The sequence below is a fragment of the Varroa destructor genome, unplaced genomic scaffold (genome assembly GCF_002443255.2).
Source record: "Varroa destructor unplaced genomic scaffold, Vdes_3.0 BEIS01000002.1, whole genome shotgun sequence".
NCBI lineage: Eukaryota > Metazoa > Arthropoda > Arachnida > Mesostigmata > Varroidae > Varroa > Varroa destructor.
This window is the reverse complement of record NW_019211455.1, coordinates 18,956,105-18,980,672: the sequence shown is the minus strand read 5'-3', so window position 1 is coordinate 18,980,672 and position 24,568 is coordinate 18,956,105. Positions and strand designations below refer to the sequence as shown.

Genomic DNA, 24,568 nt, shown 5'->3' with positions numbered 1-24,568 from the left:
AGACGATCGACAATCCTAGCTTCTGCTGTTCCGCAGGATTGGACGATTCTTCGGATTTGTGGCCGCTCACGACCAAAAACCAAAACCACTTTCCATCAGTATCGTAGTTAAGAGCGTCACAGCTATACCAACGATTAGAAAAACCATAAAGCAGATTTTCCGTAGAGGTGGGGCTTCCTGGTGCTAGTGGGGCTATTGTCGTCGATTTTTCCGCAAGAATCTATGAATGTGCACTGAATCTGAAGATAGCAGTTATTGCAAAATAATTAATTGGTCAGAAATTGTAATTCTCTCTCTTTCTCCCTCTTCTTTTTCTTTTTCTGTCTATCTCTCTCCGCACGTTGCTGTGTTTCTAAGAGAAAGGAGATCCTACTTGGATAGCCGTGCTTGAAAAAGTACCAGTTCGATCAATAAGCTTTTCACAGGTAATATATGACTACGTTTTGTATGACTACACACATATCTGGCAACTATACTTGTGCTGGTGTTAACTGTGCGTCTGGCTTAATTTTGTCTGTAGCCGGGATAAAAAAGGGAAAAAATTAGCATGGGAATTTCGGCGCTGGCCAAAATTCGGGCCTTCTTTTCAGCCAAATACTAAAAGCAATGTTATAGTGATAAAGGAAAAATTGTATAAAACGAAGCAGCTACCCCTAGAAACAGCTACCGCCTACATAGATTTCGATGTATTTTTATTCTTTGTTGTGGTACCTTTATTATGTTATAAGATGAGAATGAAGGCTAAGTATTCATCGTGATCATTAAGCCTGCGATGAGTATTCACGCATGACCGTAAAAGTGTTCCGGCAATTTCAGTCAGCAAAGCTCGATGATGATAAAACACTACTTGAAGTCTGAAACCGGTGCTACAAGGGAAAGTTAAACGTATTGACGTTTTTTTCTGATTAAACATAATATGAAGGTTCCGTTAGTGGCTACGTTTCTACGACAAACGACAAATCGCGTATATACATGAAAACTATTGGATGAGATTATATTTGTGTCTATCCATGAGCGATGTATACAATTGTCCCCAACGCTCGACATGTGCAAAGAAGCCAATACCTAATTAAATTAAATGCCGTGAATTTTTTTTTTAAATCTTTAATCTTCATATGTTAAACTAGTTCGCTCAGTTAAATAAATAAAATAAAAATATTTCGGAAAAATATATTTGTCGGAAAATGCGACGGACCTTCTATGGAAATAGATCAGCTTGTAGAAATTCGAGAAAGAATTTCACAACCAGGTCGTAGCTAAGTGCAGCTGCTTCCGCGTCAAATTCACGGAAGCTTAATCACTAAATAAATGCCTTCCGTATTACCCTCATAGATTACTCAATGCTGGTGTAATCTTCGGCTTTGTTCTGCTTGTTTTTTAATTCTCGGTAACGATATGTCGCCGTATAAATACAAATGCATGTCTGAACCCCAGGGCAAGTTTGACAAATCGAACGATTTCTTCGAGGAATCCGTTCTCTTCACCATTCCCATCGACACCTGCCCAATCCAGCGCACTATACGAGATCCACAGGAACGCCCCCGTGGTTCCACCAACCCCAGCACCTACTCCCGTACCTACAACAGCGACGGGCCTCGGGGCACCTCTTTCACCGCATCCTCTTCCTCGACCCAGCAGAGTGTTTATTCCGTTTGCTATCCTTGCCTTCTTAACTATTCTTATTGCCACGTGTTTCTACCTCGCCCACCGCTGGGCCAATGGATCGGGTATGCCATCTGTTTCAAACGAGACGCCACACATTTTTTCAGTTTGGTAAACATTAAATGATGAATGTAAAACATATATATATATATATATATATATATATATATATATATATATATATATATATATATATATAAAACGTAGAAAAAGTCAACCAATGCTATGCGTACACTACAACTATATATATATATTATATAGGTTTAATTTTTCTATGTTATTTTCTCAGTGATCCAGGTTTCGTCCTATGTACGTAAACAACAAGTAGCGTGCCTTCGCTAATTAACATAAATGTATGACGTAGACCAGTATCAGCATAATATCCTTCAGACTAGTCAGTTCTTTCTCCGGCCATATAAATGATAACCTTCTCTATAGCCAGTATTTATAATAAGTTGCTATACAAGAACATACATAGCAGGGTTCTAATAAGCCATTGCTTAACTTCCTATGAACAGTTAACCTCCCAAAGTTCTTCTAGTTTGACCGGACAACTCAATAAAAACTTTTTGTCCGCGCCCGACGTTCAGCGTCTATTCCCTATATATAGAATCACCTTAGATCTGAATCGTGACGTATTGCTACGGGGGTCAGGCTGGAGGAAAGGGTTGTGGCATAGCTAGGGCTATTATCCACCCTTCATTGAAGTTCGTGAAAGACGGGCTCACGTTGCAGAGTTTCAGTCCCAGTGTAATATACTGTACACCACTTTTCTTTCCATCGGTTATTGGGTGTCCGGTCTGTGGGTAATGCTGCAGGCTTATAAAACGAGATGTCAACAATAGAACATAATACGAATTTGTCAAGGCTGAAGTTTGAATCAGCGATGGCCGCATGTTTATGATTATTATGATAATGCACCCAAAAAGAAAACCACTAACTAATATAGCTATATCGGATTAGTTTTTATTGTTTCTGCTCTCATTTTTCATATTCGACGCTTTTAAAAACAGGAAAGCCACGTCCACCCACTCGACACTCGCTCCGTGAGTGGGCTCTCACACTTCTGTGCGCCTGTCACGCCTTCCTGTACGTGCACACGTTTGTCTCTGTCCTGGACTTCCTTAGCATTTACGGTGTACTGAAGGGCATGACTCGAGCGGACTCGCTGCTTCTTATTTCTGGTACGGTGACTCTAAATAGATAGCCTGAGTACCACTAATTAAATACGAACAACCAGAGTGATGATCTATTTTGGAAATATATATGCTCCAGGAATTGATCCTCGTGGAAATTCTGCCCGAAACTAACTGACGGCTTTAGTTTGTGTACCTGTGCTTTAGGTGGACTTGTCAAATGTGGTACCTCTGCTAAACTGATTAGAAGCTTCAAACGAATCGTACGTAAATTCTCTGTAGGCCTCGACCCTGAAGCAGTCGACGGATAATATAGCGTAGGCTATTGGACTGTCAAACGCTTCTTGAATGCTCTAGTCGTTGGCCGTAAATGTCGTTGCCTCCAAGTTTAAATAACTGCTTTTTTTGTTATCTCGATAAACAATGATTTAGATCATTACATCTACTAAACGGTTTGCTAGTTCGTACAAAGAGGTATACACACTTATTCGTAAATGGCGAAGCAAACTCCCATGGAGCTGTAAAATAAATAATCAATCAAATATATTGACGACCTAAAAGATATCCTGAGTTTGCTATTATCTTAAGGGCATTTACGAATATATTATAGGGTACTCCAATATCAGTTTGTTGCTTCAATGGAAGCGTCGTACTTATACAGCCATACGTTAACTCAATTACGCTACATCTCATCGCAGTCGACTCTTTCAAGCTAAAAAGGGTTTCTACTATTTCCAACGAGGACATGAGAATAATGGTATGGGGAGGTTGTCAAAATGAGCGACACCCGCTAATGCCTATAATTTGTCACTCACTCAGGTCTGATGTGGTCTTGCTGCTGTTTCCGCCTGGTGCCTGTTGTTCTGTCGGTGAAGCTAACCCCTGCCAACGTGTTATTCCTCGCAGATACCGCCCTTGTTGCCGCAGCCGGCGCCATGTACGCCGTCGGTCACAAAAGTCACGCACATCTCTGGTATTGCAGGTAAGAATAAACAGTCCACGATGCGTAGGGGCCGACGCCCCCAATAAACGCGGTTCAGACCGCCCAAATAATTCGATGAAATCATCGGCAGAAAAACACAGGCAAGCGAACAAGGGCACGTGAGCGGTTACGCGAAAGCCATCCATTACAATCATATAGGGAATAACTATCATCAGCCAAAGTTCATCATAATGGCGCTCATTACCCTCATGTATATCACATCTTCGTCGCGTACCATTCATTTGCGGTAATAACTGTAGGACATCGTACGGAGGTCACTTATAACCCCGTGTGGTAGCCATTATTAGAGCGTTTCAGCAACACGCTGCCTGTGGTGCCTATTTTTTTTTATTTCCCCTTAGCGAAAATTACCTTCGGACTTCTCGAATGTAATAGAGGCTAATGGAACCTTGTCATGCAATCTCGGATCATGTTGCTATAACGGATGTTTCATCTTGAGTATGGCTGATCCACGGGAGGAGTAATTTCAGATATTATGAAATGTCAGATACTAATATCACAACTGTGAAGGACTAATACTAGTAGCATTTTTATCGAGTTGGTTTGCACTCTTCGCCTCCGAAGATCTGTGATAAATATGTGTTTGGTAGCCATATTTTGGGACTATCCTAGCTATTTCTAGCTTGTTTAGATTATAATTTCTGTATTTTGATCTTCCCATCGTGACAAAGTTAGTGCTATCTGTCGGCCGATCTTTAATGTTTGTAATTCAGTATATTGCATGCTCGGGTGTGAGGATCATATCATCTTGACCTCCACTAGTCTGGTTTGAGCATCTTTGCACATTTCCCGACCAATTCTTACCTACTACTTTTTCTTCCGCATATATGCTCATGATACTCTTCACGCTATGATGGATTACCCTAAATACCGGTGTTTTTCTGTTAATCACAGCTCATCTCTATCCGGTGTCGATTAATAACATAACGGCGTAAATACCACACATTTAAATAGCCATGTGGCACACAGAAGCAATTTTTTTTACCATAGGCTATCAAGAATATTTGGAAGAATGTATCGCACACCGATACAGGATCTTAGAATACTCTTCATGATGAATGATGACAACAATGATACGAGCGGCAAACTGTGATGAACATGAACCGAAACCGCAAATACGCGAATATATATATATATTAACTTCCTTGCTGTGCTTTATAGAAATTTCGGCTTTACACTATATACCCAATTCTTGGATAACGGAAACAGTTTATTGGTAGTAATAATTCAATTCTGTGAGGACATTGGATATCGTCTAGCTCTATATACAACACATAAATATAGAACAATGCCTGACGTTCTATTATTTATAATAATAATCTATGTTATAATCTTTGTAGCGATGAACTAGCTTAAATCTACCTAAAAAATTTGAATGTACAATATAAATTTTTTGCCCGCGAGTTGCTTTGCTACGTTGCTCATTTCGTTCAACTTTGAGTCAGTCAGCATCGCAACTACGGCCAGGTCTGGAGATCACAAATAAGATCGCATTTTAATAGACAGATTTGTGAAAATGTGTACATCAGTTAACTTAAATGTTCACGATCAATTGCATGCATAAATTAATAATGTCTTAATTCTTTAACTTTGGTGCCGTTTACGAAAATCTTCATTGAAGTTGCTTAAGGGATTGCACCTTACTATGGATGCTAGCTGCGTGTATGTAGATATGAGTTTCGGGATAAGCAGTCAAGACACGTTCGTCTTTGCTTTACTAGAATTCCTTTTTTCTTACTAAACCCTCTCTGTTAGACGAGAATCGTTTTGTTGTAACAGCTTCTACGCTATACGCTAACAGAGACAGCAACCAAATAGAGCCAAATGCAACAAAAATTCTCTCAAATTCATTATTAATACTATTTTAGTGTGACCATGAATACTCCTCTTAACGAATTTGGGTGTGTACATGGGCGCATTTTGGCCCATATTTAGCGTGCTACTCGGAGCTGCCTTCGCGTCGGTCTACGGTTCTGCTAACGCCTGGCTAATCTCGAAGGTCCGCTTGAGTTACCTACAAACTTGCGTAGTCGTATCTGCAGCTGCTCTCGGAGCTGTCTTGCCTTCGCTGCTGGTTGGAAGGTCTGAGTCCTTTTTTTTTTTATTGATTAGTTTCAATAGATGATGACCTAATGTACCTAATAGTCACTGAGAGACCGAGAACCAGGGCTAAATATTTCAGGATGAAAATGATTTCCAGTTAGCCGGATGATTCTGACCAAATCAACAGTAGGCGAATGTCGCTTTACCTAATGCATTCAATTCTTCAACGATCCTGAAAGCAAAGACCAAAATACTTTGGCTATAATTACTGTTTCGGAACATCTATGCTGTTACAGATGGATTGAGGAGCGTCCGGGAATTTTCCCCGTGGTTCCGTTGGTTTCTGCTGGTCTTCTGGCCTGTATCATGGTGGCAATGCTCTTGGCTGCGCGCGTCATTCCGAAGGATAGCGACCAGCTCGACGAAGAGAAAAGTTCGACTACTCAGTTATCGCACAAAAGCTCCAAGTCGTCCGTCTATAGTTACTGGGCGTATGAGTGAACGCCGATAGAGCGGCAAAAACATCAAACCGAGACTCAGACGCTAGCTAGGCTTTCGCAAAACCTGAAAATTGCATCCGCCCCCTATAGGCAATTTTGTCCTATACGTGCAATCTGTTAGGCTATCGATGCGTTGGACACCTCCATGTTTTCTGTCCTACACGAAAAATCATCGGTCAACGACTTTTCCTTAACCACCACAAGTGCTGATGACTAACACGACTGATTGACGAAAATAATGCCGAAAAAAAGCTTGCGGGTAACAGAATTTGTCCACTCTGCATGCAGTCTTTGCCTATAGACCTTTACCTATTGTTATTTTTTTAGGAATATGCTTGCTGGATCAAAGACGAATCCAAAGCCCAGAATGACCGTCGCCTTAAAAGCAGGATTTATCGATCAACCGACATGCAACTAGGTAGAATTTTACCATGAAAAGACACGGAAAAGTGTTAGTTATTTAGTGGTAGTCGTCGAATAAGTCAGATTAACTGTAGAGTATTTAATTAAACATATCGCACGCTTCCAGCCTAATTAAGTAATGCGAGCAACTGTAAAATTGTCGAGCTAAGCGAATGTAAATACATACACAAAGTATCTAGATGGTAGCTCATCTTCGTTCTATTTAACACACCATCGTTATTTAAGGCTGGCGCTGTACGAATGTTTTGCTCAAAGCGACCTGCTACTGCTGTTTGAAATAATAGTATCGTCACAAAATAACGATAAAATTGGTCCTTTTCGTTGACATGTTAATGTTCAGACGATTTCGTGGCACATACTAAGGCGTGTTTCTCAGGCCAGGCGTATTCATTAGTGCGCCTTAACGGTAAAAACGTTGGCATTTACCAACGTTCAACTTTGATAGAAGACCTCCCCCTATGATCGTATCGGATTAATTTTATCACGTTTAGGACAAATAATGTAACAAAACGCAACTGTCATTTAATCGAATAGTTTTTCTGCCTCTCATAAAAGGGCAATATCATTAATTATTATACTGTACATCATGGAAATCGTGTAATTCATAGTTGTTGTTGTTGTTGTTGTAAAATTATGCGAATTATGCTGCCTTTCGTATCGAACCGGACGTACTTGATTTTTGACACGGCGGTGGATCAACCGTAAAGTAATTAATGTACATATGGCTTCCGTTCGAAACAATCATATAAATTTGTCTTCATCTAGGAAAAAATAGCGGATTGATTTTCCGATCGTTCCGGAATCGCTATCAATCATCCAAAATGGTACATCTGTTGATTGTTATTGCTTTGGTCCTCCGCCATGTACAACGGTCGTATAGCTATTGTTGACTAGATAGATCTGAAATGACTAGAAATAGTATTAACTGTTAATATATAGTGAGAAAACATAGCTACTGGAAATCTATGGCAGGCGCCATATTGCGAACGTTAACAATGCACCAACTAACAATGAGATAAAAGTACGTCATAAAAAGTAAGGTTGAACGAACTAAGGTCAAAGTAAAAACGAACTTATAATACACGACAGTTAGTCGTGTCTGTATAACACCATTGCAGGGAAAATAATAAAAGAACCACAATTCAATCAACGAGGCTTTACTCCTTCATTTTTATCACTATTACAATATAATATCGATTAGGTATTTTGGATAACGTTATTATTACGCATGTCTAGGACAAATGACCTTCTCGATTCAGGCGTATTCGGTTGTTGATACGTGCAATGGACAACGCGCTCAAAAAACACTGCCAAGTAAGAATTTCTGGCAGTAGTTCATATGTCGTGAAGAAGTTTTACCTAGTTCTGTTGCATAATCTGTTAGTCAGGTTTTCGCCGTCGCAAATCGAGAGGCGGGTAACTTTTCACGCAAATATACAGTGAGTTGAGTCCCTTTCGAGCTTCACCATGTAAAGCTTGCTGCATGCGTTAAGCCTGTAGCTTTTTCCGATAACGTAACATATTCCAGTAGGTGCTTTAGCTATATACCAACTTTTCTACCATCCTATATATTTTCATTCCGCTGTAGGTACGTTTGACAAAACGAATTAAGAGGGGGATTTTTTGTTACCAAAATGTCATTCAAGAGATCACTTGTTGGCCGAAACGGCGAACAGGAAACTTCAACCAGATCAGTCTGTACGGCCTATAGTGGCTACAAACTGGCCATGGAGGGCCAGCCAGCTGCGATTTCAGCGAATTAAATCCTGATAATAATAATAATAAGACAAATCTATAATAAATAAAAATAGTTCAAGGTTGCAATAACTATTTCTCACTTCAGACCTGAACTGCTCGTTCAAAGAGGCTCAGACGATGGTGTTCGATGGTGTTATTAGCTGAAACAAAAAACAAATATTCCTCTTTTCCACTCCATGTACTTCGAAACATTTGCGAGTACCCTTTGAAAGTAAGCTTTTTCAATGGCACTATAGAAATTGCTGGTGGTTAATGGCTATTTTAATAGCGACAGATTGGTGAGGTGACCTTCCCAAATTAGATGTTGTTGTTGACTGCTGTCTATAAACACGAAATCTAGGTAACGCAATACATAATGCTTAAGCAATAGAGTGCCTTATAGCGACCACGGGGTCATGCACGGCCGATATTAGGTTGGTCCTTCCAACGAAAAGTCAATATGAATATATGTACGGAGACAGGTGGCTAGAGTCAAGCTAAGCAAAACTTCGATGCCCCACGCCATATCAATTCAAGCAGTAAATTAAAGTTGTTGAAAAAACGCATGGTTCAATGATCATAATTCTTAGGTTTTCTAATTAATGCACATCATGCCAGTACTAGCTATCTAGCCTACTATTGTTTTCATTGTAAATAAACAGAAGTCCGGCTTCTGCTAGCCGACGGCGAGCACTTAGGTTAAAGGCTAAGGCAGACATACCTGTTCAGCCGAGACGCCACCGAATAGATTACGACGAACCTTGGGTCGTGTTGTTGCACCAGTCGTTGCTTGCCAGAAACTGCACATGAGACACGTTGAGACTGATAATTCAACGTAAGCACTTTAATGTATTGATGAAGTGTCGTGTCTTGAGATACAAGCTAACCATCTTGGTTAATCGACTTGGAACTTATTTAAGGTTGTGTTGAAGCCAACTCCCTGTCTCCAGAGTGGTTGCTAATCGCTTACGCTCGGCGAAACGTTAACATACACATGCTGCACGTTCGCCCGAAGTAAACATGCTATTCAGCAGCCCAGTTAAAGGTACGCCGAAACCAAACAACTTGCAGGTTCTTCCGTAACTAAGTTGCTTGGATATTAAAAATTCAATTAGTGAACCTCTAACCTTCACATTAATAGGCCACCTTCTACGCTCGTAATAGAATAACATTTTCACTAATTTTGGCATATTTTTTTTATAGAGAATATAATTTACTACTTCTTTTAACGTTTGGCGGCAAAGAGACTGAGTTGCTAAGGATGAATAAATGTCATATTATTATCGTCGATAACGTTGTCGCCAAGCTCTGAAAGGGCCGATAAATCTATTGACACTACGCATTCAAATGTACAACATTTATTCCACAATGGCTTCCGATGCTGACAGGAAACGGACCTTTTATACGTACATCGCATTATATATATAATTTAGATGCTTAGATTTATACAAATCGTTTCTGAATTACGTTTTCTGAGCTACCTAAAAGTGTGTCCCGTGAAGACATCCACCTGGAGTTGGTGGCTTTTGCGACCCTAGTCCAACTTGGTTCTTTACAATTGCCGAACTTACGCACAGAGATATTATTTTTTGGCTTGGGTGTTGCTTTAGGTGGTATTTCTTCGACTGTTTGGATGATTTGGAGATACTTTATTTTTGTCCTCAAAAACATTTCTTACATGGGGACGGTCCTTTTGGGCGGCCGTTCGAGTGCTATAAGCAACGCTCTCATGCGATTCAAGTCCTTTGACTCTCTGCGGATGTTAAGTGATTTCGCGATGCGGCTCATGCGCTGCCAACAGGTAGAGTTACTGTTACTTTCTCGGAGAGCGTCGGCAGCCATTTGTTCTTCCAGGCTTCGAAGTACCCGCCGTTCAGCGACTTCGGCTGGCCACTGGGCATACCTGGAAAGGACCGCTTGGAGCTCTAGCACTTAATATAATAATGCAAGCATTTTAAGACAAGCTCACTTGTACTGATCCAATGGGCTGGCGTTAAAGTAAAATAACTGCATTTTTGAGCAAAGGTAATTTAGTATGATAGTTCTATATATACATATAGTAGAATTTACCATTCCCTTTTCGATCTGCCAGCTTCTTCCCTGAGCTCCTTAATGGCTTCGGCTTCAAGTTGATCCTTGATTCTTAGTCGTTCCTCGAAATCCTTTCGCCATTGTTGCATTGTTTCCGATTCCTGGTGAAACCTTCTCGCTTGCGGTCTGCAATGCTCTGCGCGGGCCATAGAATTTCTAATCATCCCAACACTAGCCACTGTTTGAAGGCTAATACTGGCACGCGAATTCGTGCCATCATTCGTGGCAGCAGCAGGAACCAGGATTGATTGTTGGGGGTCGTTATGCTCGGGTTCTGCAGAAGTCCGATTCGTAGCCGACGCCAAAGTTTCGTCGACCTTCTGGCATGCCGGCAGCTGTTTTGTATCTGGGGCGGCAGCATATTTGGTCAAATCATAAGTAACCTGTTTGAAACACAACGATGGAATATACATAGTAGAAATGCATCACAATCTACATGCTTGTGATATAAAATGCTTTTCCTAATTTCGACTCGGGTTTCAGGTCAGGCTACTGGAGTATAACGATCTCAGATTTTACCTATCAATTTCAGAACGCCTCACTGCCATCGCGTGTCTCATTATTTGCTGTTTTATAGATACGGCTGAGTACTGACTGTTCTCGGGCCGACTGCAGCAATTGAAACATGCGACATTCGTAAGAAGTTAAGACCAAAAAATAAGAAAGGACCAAATAGAGAACCACAGCCACTGTATATAACTAACGTATCTGGCATTTTATGCGTAGGTCGCTACGCATCCAAAATCACGGAAATATTTCGTCGTAAGGCTAATCACCTTTGAGCTAAGTACAAGTATATGAAAATTCCATTTCTAATACTCTCGTTCACATATCATATGGAGTACAAATACGAAAAGAGCGGAACGCTTGCTACGGGTTGTCATCCAGGACCTTCGATAAATCGTAAAGGCCGCTTGATTTGACCATCGAGTTTGAGTGGCCCTTCATTTTTTCGATTTGTTTTTTACCTTCTCATTATTGAACTCTGTTTACTTTTGTACTTCGTTCATAGCTGTGGAAAAAAAACAACAGTGCTGTATTTTGAATAGGGCGGTGGATGCGTGAAGTGCCTTCATGGCACGTGATTTTACCTCAAATTGGCTGGCGGGTTGATATCCTGGAGATGCGACGACAGATTTGCCCCCATTCAATTACATCAATTATTAAGATTTAGCAGAATTATACATTAATAATCGAGCACTGAATTCCTATCGCTTCAACAACGAGAAACTGTGGCTTGTCAGAAACCGTTGAATTAACTCACCTCTGTGTTTAGACATTGAATGTCCTTTTCATCCTGCTGTTGACACGTGTTGTCATCTTGAACTTTATTTTCCTCTATACGATGAGCACCCTGGTCGTTAAAACCGCCTTGTGTCTCTTGAAAACACTCCTTTTCTTTTTCAAGGAACTTATTTAGCGCCGGGTCGCGTTCCATTGTCAAGTGGAAATCCATTATCTTATTGCTGAATAGGTAAACTGCCTATTTCCTTCACTGACCTACAAGGAAAGAGGCAACGATACAAATACACCGTTGTCGTGTGTCGTGCCACCCTCACAAGTTATTAAGGTGATGACTTTGTCGCTGGCCAACGTGGTGGGAGGATCGCTTGTCAGAGTTTACGGCGCTTATACGTCTATTACGAATCGGTGTCAATAACTTCGGGTTTCACTCAGTCAAACAATGAGATTATAACAGACGAATGCTTCGCTTATCTAGAGCGTTTAATGCACGGATTATTACATTTACTGAAAAACTATCGCCACCTCCATCTCAAAATGGGCTATTAGAAGATTATCGCAAGCCGGCTGGCGAGTGTGCCCGTACGTGGCGTACGTGCAGTAGTTTGGCTTAAGTGTTATTCCAGTGGCCTAGTGACTGTTCTCAACGTTTTATCTAGATGAAAGGAAACACTGAAGTCAGCCGCAATGTGAGGGAGTGAGCTGTCGAGAAGACTTTCCGCTTCTAGCCAGCGCTTCTACTGGTCTTTGATGGACGGTCGCTGACTGTTCTAATGGTGATAATGTTATTGCTGTACCGCTAATATCGAATGCCATTGAGCATATTTCTGTTCCGCTAAATAGAGTAGGTTTGATACGACCGCAGTAGAAGTAACGGCCTCGACAACATTAGCAGCAACAGCCGCTGTGACGACTATATCCGATACGACCTCTCAGCAGCCCAAAGGTCAATCCAAAGGTAGATCGCTCGTTTCGGTCAATGCAAATAGTAGTGGTGACGACGCGGGGGCGGATGGAGTGGAGTAAAACATTAGATAAAAGCTGATCACCAGCGAACGCTGCGCGGCGTCTCCAATAGTATAGCAGAACGTCTATTTGCTCGAATCCCCTGTCTGTTTCCTTGTGAATACCACGAACATCATTATCATAGACAGCTGAGACGCTACCAGCAGAGAAAGTCGTAATAGGCAAGGAAGCTATGGAGATCGGATACGACTTAGCGCAGAACACCGGGAGGCGTTTTAATGCACGCCGACGCATTTATATGTTTGACAATCTATCGCGGAATTGTTCGTAGAGGCTAAGGTGTACGTGTGTGTACGTTACGTTCTACTGGCTGTATCGTGCAGAATCGGGCTGATCAACGCCACGCCAGCGGTAGAACGTTTAGAAATTTATAACTTGCAAAAAATCCTAAAGGAACGAAAATGAAAAATAAATTGCGTAAGTAAAAAATACAACGAGACAAATGCTGTTTTTTTTTTTTTTTTTGTTACCAAATTCCGGTTATAAGAGAATTGAACTTGTAAATATTTGAACAGAATAGCTCATAAATAATCCCAGTTGGAACATATGTGATTAATAATTAAATAATACGTTCTGTTTGTTCCCTTCTAAGCAATATTTGTTGACGCATGTATTATAATACTAAAAAATCTAACAAAACAGCCCACTGTCTTGTTGATATATGGTGCTACACATTTTCCAATGGGGCTACACAATTTCCATTGGGGGCAATTCCCAACTATCGTCTTAATAATATTATCATAAGACTATATTCATCGATGCCTTTAGGCCAATACCTTTTAGTACACTTATATTGCGACTGTAACATGTAAAGCGCTGGGAATAATAACGTAATAACAGGAAAATTACGTACACAGGTAGCACTACTTAGCGTTATGTAGGAGTTGCGGTTTTCTCAAGGTATCATGTTCTCAATCACATCTATGTATCTGTTTGTTTAATAAAAAAGTTTCAACTTCATCCACGTCAGTTCATCTACACTTTATTCCAAATGTCAAAATTGAATCGGACATCTGACAGGATATATTATTTGATAGCATCATATAAAAACCGTTGGCTGAAATAGAGAGGTTTTTTTTATATTTATTTTATTTTATTTTTTTTAACTTTTTGTAATTATAAAATTTATGGTTACATTCCTTTTAATTTATTCTATAGTTATTCAATGGCGACGCGAGTCCAGGTACATTTTGGCTAGCCGTAAAATAAATTATATGCAAAGTCACAGACTAGAATGTTTGCGTAACCGTTCGCTTGTTACGTATCCGCTTCTAAAACTGAGGTTATATTGCATTAAGCATTAAACCCATTCGCAACTGGTAATTACAGTAGATATGGGTCAAAAATGGCTAGACGAATGAATTATAGATGAAGCCTATTTTGGTCTGAGATAATTCTCTTGTTCGTTGTTAATTTGTAATATTTTAAGAAAAATTTATGGCTACGTAATACAAACATTGTCATATAATTTTTTTTGTCATGTGTTAACATAACCAATTGGGAATAGATTAAGCGCCTTTTTCTACCCTTTTTAGGACCCACGGATAGATCGGCGGTGTCACCGATCTCTGCAGATGGTCACATCGTAATACCCATTATAACGGTGCTTGAATCGAATTGAAATAATGAGTGTTAACTCTATGTCGAAATTAACCCAAAGTATCTTAATTCAATTCATATCCTACGACAAGAGCATAGCTGGGTTCGAGGCTACAAAAGGCCTGAATAATGTTTTTGTTTGATTTAAATATACACTAGTTATAAACATTTCATCAACTTATATAAGTGACAATAGCCGTGTGGAACTATAAGCGCCATCGTAATGATTTCAGTACAGAGCGTTTTAATATAACAATGTATTGATTCAGATAATGCCGAGCCCGAAACTTTTGAAAAATAGGACCATCAAATGCTACAAAAATGGTTAATGATATAATAGACTAAAACATTTTTTACTACAAAAATATTCTGCATGCGTGTACACAGATGAGCACTTTTGAGAAGCTTTAGTTGTAGAAATTCACTGCATATTGCTTCATAAAAATGCCCGTAGGCATATGTATTTCTACACAGTTTGCTCAAATAATAAGTGAGCAAGTCTCACAGTATGGCAAGGCTCATCCTGGTTATTAATACGATTATGTTCTAATTTTACAGAGCGTATCTATTACAAATGTATAACGTGTATTTATTTCGAATACCTTCGAAAAACCTGAAACGATCGCTAATGATCACGATTATGTACAGCAGAATTACATCAGTCTTCACTTATATTTTTTGGCCGACTCTCGGCCTGGAGTGCCTGTTTGGTTTTGAAAGCTGCTTTTTATTTTGGTCATTAATCATTATAGATCTTCGTTACAAATGTATTAATATCAGAGCGGGTAATATTAAAAAAACTTCGCATGACTAATCGTGACTGTGCGACAGAGCAGCGCTCTGATCCGTATTTATATGGTCATATATAACTTCTCAGCGGAACTGTGAGGTGAAGACTTAGGCTGAAGGGTATAGGGAGTAGCGATTAATGAAGTTACAAATCCACCAGCTTTGTCTGAGGTAATATTTGGTATAGTTTTAAATCTTGATTCAACATGTATACGGAGTTAAGGCTTAAAAGAGTAAGAGCCCCACGGTACCAGGCGGACACATCATTAGCATTGAAGTCTGATCTTCATAATGTACTAGCCTTTAACATCCTTAAGAAAATAGCTACTTTGCTGTCAGAGGATCGGGGCGAACGGACTATTCAGGTACTCGTACCTGGAAATATCGGGACCGATGTCTTTAGCGCATAACAGACTTCCGACACGAGCATACGATAATTTGCTGGGAATCCATTATTTTGATACATGTCTAGCTGAAGCAGTTCGTTGTGCTTACCACTAATAGGCGATTAAGTCAATGAAGTCACCGTTCATCAATAAAAGACGTTTAAACCGAATGTGATGATTTCATGCCTTACAGTCCACCTACGCCTTGCCACGCCAATATCTCATTCAAACACAAAATATAACACAATCATTTTATGATCAAAGGTGGTAATTCGTCATTGCTTTATTATTATTGTTTCTTATCTTCCGCAATGAATGGCACTATGTGAGAGTGTGACCGTATTTTTACAAGCAAGAAAGCCTAGTGCTTATTAACCGGATTTCCGGTTTACTTCTTGATGTAGGTGGCGCCGTATCCGTAGCCATAATAGGCAGGGGCAAGTCCGTATGACTTGACCACCGGAGCGGCATAGCCCAGCGCGGGTGCAGCATAAGCAACAGGGGCAGCAACCTTGGCAACAGGCGCTGCGTACGCTACAGTGGGAGCATGAACGGTCTTTGTGAAGGTTGTGTATGAAGTCGAAACGGGAGCTGTTTTAACCACAGGTGCGGCCACAGCGACCGGAGTAGCTCGAAGGACGGGAGCAGTGTAAGCGACTGGTGCAGCCTTGACGACTGGAGTAGCGTAGGCGACATGGGCAGTCTTCACTACAGGAGCAACGTAGGCCACCGCAGGCTGATGATAAACAGGAGCCGCGTAGTGAGCGCTCGCATAGTGATAAGGGGCAGCGTAGTAACTGGCGACGCCAGCGGAAGCCTGGTAGGCGACTGCGGCAAGAGCGATGACAGTCTAGGCAGAAGCAATAGGATAATTAAGAAGCGAGCTCAGTGGAAGATCATACACAAAATCTAGGGTTCGCGTTAAGTGTCTTGTCTAATCAGAATAAGAAATGTTCGACCAGAGATCGTGTGGATAAAGCCAACTTTGTGAGCACAATGTGAATGCTAATCGCCGCACAAGGCCTAGCAGGACCATCCTTTAATGTCTGTTACCATACGATAGCTATTTCAAATTTCCTAGTTAAAGTGAGCGTTCTACTTTCTTCACATTAAGATGGTTAAGCGAGAAAGGGACTTGTTATCTAAAAATCGCCAGATGAATATCACCTTAAACCGTATTTTATCAATTAAACAGCGAGTACACCGGCGTCCTCAAAAAGTCTAATCATTCAAACACAATCAATATAATCTGAACGCAAAACTTTAGCTCAAAAGTAAGATACTTACGACGGCGCGCATGCTGTTTGCTATTTCTGTGATCGGAAGTTGAACACAAACTCGCCAGTGTCGGATTTTGGCTTAAATAGTGCAAACGGTAAGTGGCAGCAGGCCCAGCCCAGTGACGAGTAGTGCCGAGAGGGTAGACCTCCCTTCGGTTCGGCACCGTTTCCATCCAGTCAACAAACCGCAGTGTATTACTCCAGTGCCGGCTTTGCAGCCGCCCTCCACCATGTGGCGCGACCGCTGCTACCGTCACCACCCTTTTTCTTCAGCGCACATCGTAACCCTCTTCAGCTTCTGTTTAATCTTCGCTTTTATCTTCCCGTCCCTACAGTCCGCCAGTGGCCTTGAGACATTTCGGCGGCGTCACTCTCTTCCGGAGCATCCCATCCAGCGCGTCAGCCGTAGACAGTTCGTAAACACTGAGTTGCATATAGGCAAGCAGTGCATTCTGTATCTTCCCGCTTTGGCTAACAGCGACCACACTGTGCTTCCAGTATTCACCTGCATCATCGAACACCCCAATGCCCCTCCCTGGGCATCTTGTTTTTGCGGGCCGAAGTGGGAGCGATGTGATGGCTGTTACCCCACCGGTAATAAAAAGCCAGATCAAATCAGTATGCGAATACCGCTTAAATTTGCTACCGATGTAACAGAATTCCTTACTTCGACCTTGTTCACCGCCGGAGCCGAACGTAGGCACGCGGGCCAACGAGACGCCCGGCCTTCCGGCGATCCACGATCACTATCTAGCCTCCGTAGTGGCCAAATCGAGTGACGATCGATTCGATGGTCTAAGCGATGAACAAATAAAAAACCCTAACAGTCACTGACCGATCACGAGACTGGCTACCACTTCCAGCAAATTGTGCGGCAATGGAAAATAAAAGAAGCTTCGAGATCCGGCTCCGGGCGCAATGACCTGAGCTAATAATCGTATCAACACCTGTGGATACCTTGGGCAGTGGAAAATTAGCATGTGCCTTTCGTTATGTGATAGTGTGTGAGTACCGAAGACCATCTGTCACTCGAGGCGATCATTTAATGTTAGTCTATTTCATGTGCTTTCTCTCTGTGCCGAAGTGGATTGGCGTTTTGTACAAGTTCGCACAGGTATAACAGAAAGATGGAGGGGAATTGAACGCGATAAGACGATGATCATATGTGAAGACAACGAAGGACGCATTACAAGTCCAGAAGGGAGAAGTGGCCCAGAATCGAAAGTCATCAACATGAACAGAAAACAAATACAGAAAACTTCAACGACAATAACAACACGCGAACAGTTAGTGGTGGCGCAGCTTGATCTATCCGTATTTGATCTCTTGGCTTAAGATATTAGGAACGTATTGTTAGAGTATCAAAGTGAAATCACATCCTAAAGGCGGGAAAATTCGAATCGAAAATAACTATAGCTACGGTTTTTGTATTATATATGAAACGACAAATATAGTTTTACGGCTCATTTTGAAAGCTCGTTCAGTGCCACTATTTATCTGTATTAGAAGAGTATTTTCCACAGGTAACTAAATATACCCATCAAGTACGCAAGCACCTTACAAAAATCATGCCATTAATTAATTTCTTTAATCTCTCGATAAAAACCAGTACTCGTTTAATTCCTGGGTTCACACATTTATTGCGATAGGTCCGAAACATACACCAGTGATAAATGAAGTAGTGGGCACTTTACTCTAAAGCTTTATAAAACACAAAAAACATCCAGCAATACACAGCTTAAGACAGCTCCAGACAATACTTTGGTTGGACAGTTTGTGGAACGAACGTCGTGAAAGTAGAGCCTTGTGTGTTGCCCCGCCGTTACTAAATAATTTTCCGGATTTTAATCATAAACTAGAAAAACGAGTAGAGGACATAAATATTAGATCATGTACGTCTCTACGAGGCCAATGATCCAAAGCCTCCAGTGTACGCCAATTAACTAATAACATTATTGCGCCACGGTTCTTTGTAACATTGAAGGGATCTGAAATGATGCCATATTTATAGCAACAAAAAGCAATGATTTGTGCCAAGTAAATATATGAACGCGCGGAATAGTAGTGCGTCACTAAACTGCTTCAGTTATCCAAAGTCATTCTGGAATAATTCTAATGTCGCAACGGAGCTGTTCGATGTCGTAGGTAGCCTTCACACGTCAACCGTAATCCATGACGTATCATACTTGCTAGCTAAGAGCTATGTTAGATCTTCGCTTTTAGAATACCACTACGATAAAATAATAGAGTAGGCCAAATCTGTTCCCTTTTTAAGCTATACACATAAACAAAAACACGTATTTATGGATGCATGTGCTTTACGGTAATACGTGCTTGTTTTGATAGTTCCTATTCAACATCATCCTACTTCTTCAATAGCGTATTTCACTCATGCTGTATCTATCTCGACTTTGCTGGTGCAATACATTGTAGCGTCTGTGGCATCGTAGGCGCATTGTAGTCGACGTAACGGGCTATGTAACGCATGGAAATGTCTCAGGGACACAAGAAACAGATCTACTAACGAATATTATATATAGCGTCACGAGCTGAGCATTCCGTAATTAAGCGACATATACCGACGATATACCGATAGCCAGTTATGCAAAACACGTTCCGTTTGAATGGGAAAACAATACAGTAGCGTTATTATAAATACGAAAATAAGATAATATAGATAATTTCATTATAGGTAATGAGCATATGACTATTAAGATCGATTTTTCCAACTAGGGAGGTGCTGCAGTGTGGGAGAACCGCAACAATTAGCGATCGTACTATAGAGGGAGCAGAACTGACTGCGTTTACACCAGCGCTGCTGAGAGAACTAAGCACGAACGAGCAAATAATAACAATATTCATCTTTTGAATTAATGTTTTTTTTTTTTACTAAGTATAGGCATTATATTACCTGCTGAAGTATAAACATGTGTTATATCGCACAATCGATCGAGTAACGGTCTGCTAACTTAAATCAATAACCTGTAGTGTGGCTGCAAACCAAACTGGGCTGATCGAGAAAGCCCTACTGAGAAATTTTGGTATTTGGAAAAAAATTCAGGTACCAGAAGTTGTCAAAGAAGTTACAGGGTATCGTTTAAGTTTCGACAGCATGTAAGTCCGGTTTGATACGATTTGCCATTTTGAGGAGAATTTAGATACATTTTTAGGTAATTTTTGGTTAGTTTGCGGAACCGCTGTTACTCGTATACGGTAAAGCGTCGACGCGTTTTTTTTAAGCGAGCATTGGATAAAATTCTTCTGATTCGTTCCGATGATGAAATCAGAGCTCTACCTGTGACCTTCTAGGGTCTTTAATATAGCGATTTGCCTTTTCACTGCTTTGTCTGTTTCCAACAATGCTACAACCGCTCGCTCGATCCTACCAACGTTGGGGTTGCCAGTTACTAACAACACTGGTGCAAGCAAGAGAAGAATGAAGCGACCGTAACATCAAAGACTACCTAAACCGTTATCAAACAACGTACACGTTTAATCTTTTAGCAGAAAAATCGGTTCGTAAATACTTTGTTAGTTTACGCAATGCTGTTGTAGAAAAATCCTAATTCATCTGGTAAACTATGTCGAAACGGGGTCGTCAACTCGGTATTGCAATCGAACTGCCCAAGGAGGCTAGAGGAGTTAACACAAAAACAACCTCCGGCCACCAATGGATGCTTGACCGATCTTTAGGGAAGAGATCAAGTCACCAACATGACAAAATTAACGTTAGTCGCAGACGAGATCATAACGATTTGATCAATACGTTATATCATCGCCTCTCCAACAAATTTGCCAGTAGTTCTTCACAGTCGAAAGCCAGTATCGCTGCTCACTAGCTTCGACATGAACTTTTTGTTTGGGAGGATCTTCGTTCCTTCGAGGGAGTTCGTCTTCGGCGGCTGTTGTCCTTCAGTCGGAGACAAATACTGCTGAAGTTAATCTTTAATGGTAAGAGGCAGGCATGATGCCGCAATGTGTATGGAAGACAGAAGTAGTTTAGAAATTCGTTTAACGCACCAAGTGATCATACTTGTTTTTTTGTTTTGTCTTCTTTTTTTTTTAAACCTATGAACATGTGGTATTCGCAGGCTAGTAAAAATTGATTCATCGAGTAGACGAAAACTCCGCTAAGCGTAACAAAGGCAAGAGCGCTGCGAAGTCTCACATAGGCTGACTATGCCGTACGTGGCACAAGAGAGAAAGCATTATGACTAGACTGTACGAATAATCTTCATTACCATCACACATCGTAATTTTCCCTGTACTCAATTGAAAATCATTAACTCGACCTAACAAATTATGTCACAAACCGGTTAGCGCAGTAGTACGTAACCTACGGAGTGTTTAAAGTAAAATAAAACTGAAAAAAAAATAGGTTACTATAATGCTTATAAGAGGCATACGTATTTGCAGTAACAACAATACGTGCATTGCAATACATTCGCTAATGTGAAAATCGTTCTCGATAGTTTTTTTTTTGTTTTTTTCTCTTATAGAAAACTTACAAGAAATACATGACAAAATCAACGTATTATGTATTTGGTATCTGTGCACCTAAGCGATGTATCGAAGCCCGTTTCTGCTGCCACAGAATGTTTACGAAATAACGATTCAACTAGGTATTACTACCTGCCCTGCAATAAATAGACGTGTACGTCACTTCTGTAACTAGTTAAGCGCGTATGATTTTGTCTTTTTCACGAAGCTTTTACGTGTCATGATGAGCAATCTAGCAAATGTACATGATAGATACCGTTTTGGTTGGATCCGCTTAATACGCTTCCACGAAAATTCGACTCATGGGAAATCTGCTCAAAGAACGCAGCAGACGAAGGTCACACTGATGTGCTTTCTCATTTCTTAAATTCAATTTTTTTTGACGGAATTTCACGTATATTTACTACTGGCCTGGACGATTGGTACATTCATATACTGAAGAAATAAAAAGCAACGTTTGTCTAGATAGATATAACGTAAGATAAGGATTACTCGAAACCGCATCTTCTTTCACGCCATAGCGGATGAAGTAGTTGTGTGTACGCCAAGGAATGGTAGAGGTGGTTATCTCAAGGGTGCCTACCCTTATTCTAGACTAGCTCATTTCTTTTTGTTTTCAATCTACCCGAAGAGGAAAAAATGCGCCTTTGTTTAACTCTCCCGTGTAGTGGCTTGATGTGTTGCTAGTCTACGGACACCTTTGTTCTACGGTCCTTCGAAAAGGTAAGTAAGATATTATGTCTTAGTTATGTTACACTTTCGTTTCTCCTTCTTCAAAGTGTTAAATACACATGTTTTCTTTACATAGCGTATCTAGATTTAATTCGTGGTACCTTTCGTACCGAAACTTTCTACAATACGTTGAGTTTGGATGTACCAGCTAGAGTAACTACAAAGTATGCCACCGGGGCGAGAAATTGTGCTTACAACATTTCTCCTAATTCTATTTCGCATTGGTTGCGGAAATCGTTGGCAAACGCTAGCTCATCTCTATTTGCATGTATGCATCATAGAACGATTGCGTTCTCATTCTAAAGTTCAATATATATATCTCTTAAAAGTTTCCCTTCTATAATGGAGTATTGTTAATTACAATTGCTCAAAGGATATGTTATATAAAGTCCATAGTAAGTAATGCGGACCAGCCCAAGAGCGAACAAGGTCTACTTAGCAGAGACACCAGAACAAATTCGTTTACCACTCTAACAGCGCCCGTTGATTAATACCTCGTCCGGATAGAAAACGTCATACGTTACACGTATTAGTTTACTCATTCGAAATTATCATGGGTACTGTGTCGCTCTATTTTTATTTCAAGTCACTACAAATGTTTTCTTTGACGGTTGCGATAGATACACCATAGGTCAATTAGATAATTCTACCTCTACAATTCTTCCCTTGAACAAAGTCATCCTTAAACGAACCCTCATCAGAGGGATGCATCTCTTAGAAAACCTTGCGCTATTTCAGCCGCCCACCGGAATATTTTGCTAATGTGCCCCGACTGCAACATCTGCCACATCGTAACGTTGTAGGCATATGTATATACGTCTACCACGTTAGTGGCAATACCTTTTCAGAGGGGGGCTTATAATAGTCTAAGCGATCCTCGTCACAGAGCGACTATGCAAGAATCGAACAACTGGTAACAATCTACAATTGATAAGTTCGCCCTTAATTGCAATAACTTTCTCATTATAGCCTCGTGCCATAAATTATGTGAAATTATTTTTTGGCAAATGTCAGGAGATGTCAAGGGGAAGTACCTTTATGTCCTACACTGTTCTGTGTATAGCATAGTTTTCAATGGATACGTGTCATTTCCTCTATGTGAATGGTTTGTTTTGAACTGATAATAGATCTATACAAAAACACATTTCATTATATTGATTACTACCTTTTTCACATGTATCAGCTTGACTGTGCTAGTTCGGCATAATGCGCAGGTTCTTCATTGTATCAACTCTGGCCCTCGTTGGCGCCACCTTTCACCTGACCTTGGTTGGCTGAGGCACGTAAGGGCAAAAACGCCGATCTAGAGAAAGCTATTCCAACTCGCCGCTCAAGTCGACAACAACAACAACAACAACTCCAAAATCCGTGTTTACGATGTCATTTTGGAAGCGGTGAGGACCATCACGTAAACTATGTCTATTGAATTCAACCACTGAGTATTATTCATGACGGACGAACGAACAAACAAACAAACAAACAAACAAGCGTATTTAAACGAAATTCATTGATTCTACTAATAGGAGCCGAAGCTTTTCATGACTCTTAATCAAATGTTAAACTACGCTCTGTTTTTAAAATGAGGAGACAAGAACCTTCGTGCATTTCTGACGAAATCATTGTGTTGACAGCAATCATCGTTGGCAAATTACATCCTACAAAGTATAATATATCGTTTAGTAAACTAAACACTCCAAACGTTATGTTATGTACTTGATAAATGTTTAAAACAGTGATTGTGAAAACTATGGAAACGAAAAGACGACAGCGGCACCGTAAAGATAGGAACCATTGCATAATCCCTAAATCCAATACACTTTCATTTATGATAAAATCAAGCCTTTCTGTTACATTTTCGTGCGGTGATCTTCGGGTAAGCGTAACTTGCTTTTCTTTCATCTACTTACATGCACCCACATTTTCAGCGGCCGGCTCGAGAGGACTGGGACATCTACACGAACGAAAATGGCCAACAAGAACGCAAAATCTCACTTAGAAGAGATTACGGAAGGAGAAAGATGTCGAGCTCTCAGGTTGCAGTCAGAAAGTATCCTGCCATAACATCTAAGAACTTCGCTCACAACACGTGTGAAGGCTGACTCTCACAAACAACAAAATGTTTGAACTAACCTCAATTTTTTAAAAAGCGTGTTTAATTGATTTGTCCAGAATACGGATGGTAGTACATTAGAAGCAAATTTAGTGTGTTGTGCTTCGTATTTACTAACTGTCGCCAAGACAATAGATCTGCAGCTAAAGGCTTTTTACGCCGACGACCTTGAACATCCAAACGCTGTATTATACGTGCTCGATCCAACGCTAGGTTGGCTATTTTGTATCATAAAACAGTGACAGTTAGAAAAAGAATATGCATGTAAAGATGAAGTGAAAGTTAACCAAGTTGTCACTTTGCTGTGAG

General features: G+C 40.6%; 3 protein-coding genes and 1 long non-coding RNA gene across 10 annotated transcripts in view; 2 read left to right on the top strand and 2 right to left on the bottom strand.

Moving 5' to 3' along the window:
* LOC111244733 (solute carrier family 60 member 2-like) overlaps window positions 1–7,917 on the top strand; it is a 33,163-nt gene extending 25,246 nt beyond the window's left edge. For 4 of the 5 annotated variants that reach the window (XM_022792097.2, XM_086981240.1, XM_086981241.1 and 1 more), the window contains 5 exons: window positions 1,435–1,727; window positions 2,676–2,846; window positions 3,618–3,780; window positions 5,737–5,883; window positions 6,141–7,917. In XM_022792097.2, the coding sequence (XP_022647832.1) occupies window positions 1,435–1,727; window positions 2,676–2,846; window positions 3,618–3,780; window positions 5,737–5,883; window positions 6,141–6,345 (979 nt within the window). In that variant the 3' untranslated portion in view covers window positions 6,346–7,917. The remainder of the gene's footprint in view (window positions 1–1,434; window positions 1,728–2,675; window positions 2,847–3,617; window positions 3,781–5,736; window positions 5,884–6,140) is intronic. The other variant, XM_086981239.1, reaches the window with a different exon arrangement.
* Window positions 7,909–13,147, bottom strand: LOC111244734 (uncharacterized). Of its 3 annotated transcripts, none has more exons than XM_022792101.2 (5): window positions 11,860–13,147; window positions 10,575–10,978; window positions 10,183–10,407; window positions 9,226–9,304; window positions 7,909–8,665 (listed from the first exon to the last, which is right to left on the bottom strand). In XM_022792101.2, the coding sequence occupies exons 1-5, from the start codon at window positions 12,049–12,051 to the stop codon at window positions 8,636–8,638; spliced, it is 930 nt and encodes a 309-aa protein (XP_022647836.1). In that variant the 5' UTR covers window positions 12,052–13,147; the 3' UTR covers window positions 7,909–8,635. The 3 variants fall into 3 exon arrangements, with proteins under 3 accessions (XP_022647836.1, XP_086837368.1, XP_022647837.1); XM_086981242.1 differs by having other exon boundaries at window positions 9,226–9,326; window positions 11,860–13,146; XM_022792102.2 differs by having other exon boundaries at window positions 7,909–9,326; window positions 11,860–13,146.
* A 2,740-nt stretch (window positions 13,148–15,887) lies between these two features.
* LOC111245573 (uncharacterized) lies at window positions 15,888–17,099 on the bottom strand. Its single transcript, XM_022794092.2, has 2 exons — window positions 16,925–17,099; window positions 15,888–16,487 (listed from the first exon to the last, which is right to left on the bottom strand). The coding sequence occupies exons 1-2, from the start codon at window positions 16,934–16,936 to the stop codon at window positions 16,026–16,028; spliced, it is 474 nt and encodes a 157-aa protein (XP_022649827.1). The 5' UTR covers window positions 16,937–17,099; the 3' UTR covers window positions 15,888–16,025.
* A 4,614-nt stretch (window positions 17,100–21,713) lies between these two features.
* Window positions 21,714–24,530, top strand: LOC147757473 (uncharacterized). Its single transcript, XR_015320369.1, has 3 exons — window positions 21,714–22,140; window positions 23,333–23,543; window positions 24,075–24,530. It is a non-coding gene; the product is annotated as an uncharacterized LOC147757473 (long non-coding RNA).
* The last annotated feature ends 38 nt before the right edge of the window (window positions 24,531–24,568 follow it).

Bases quoted from the DNA above. Each gene is read 5' to 3' on its own strand.
- LOC111244734 (XM_022792101.2), bottom strand. From the start codon at position 12,051: ATGGATTTCCACTTGACAATGGAACGCGACCCGGCGCTAAATAAGTTC. The intron at 10,979-11,859 runs GTGAGTTAATTC...TGTTTCAAACAG, and splicing joins TTCAATGTCTAAACACAGAG to GTTACTTATGATTTGACCAA. The intron at 9,305-10,182 runs GTAAGAAATGTT...TCTCATGTGCAG, and splicing joins CCCAAAAGGACCGTCCCCAT to TTTCTGGCAAGCAACGACTG.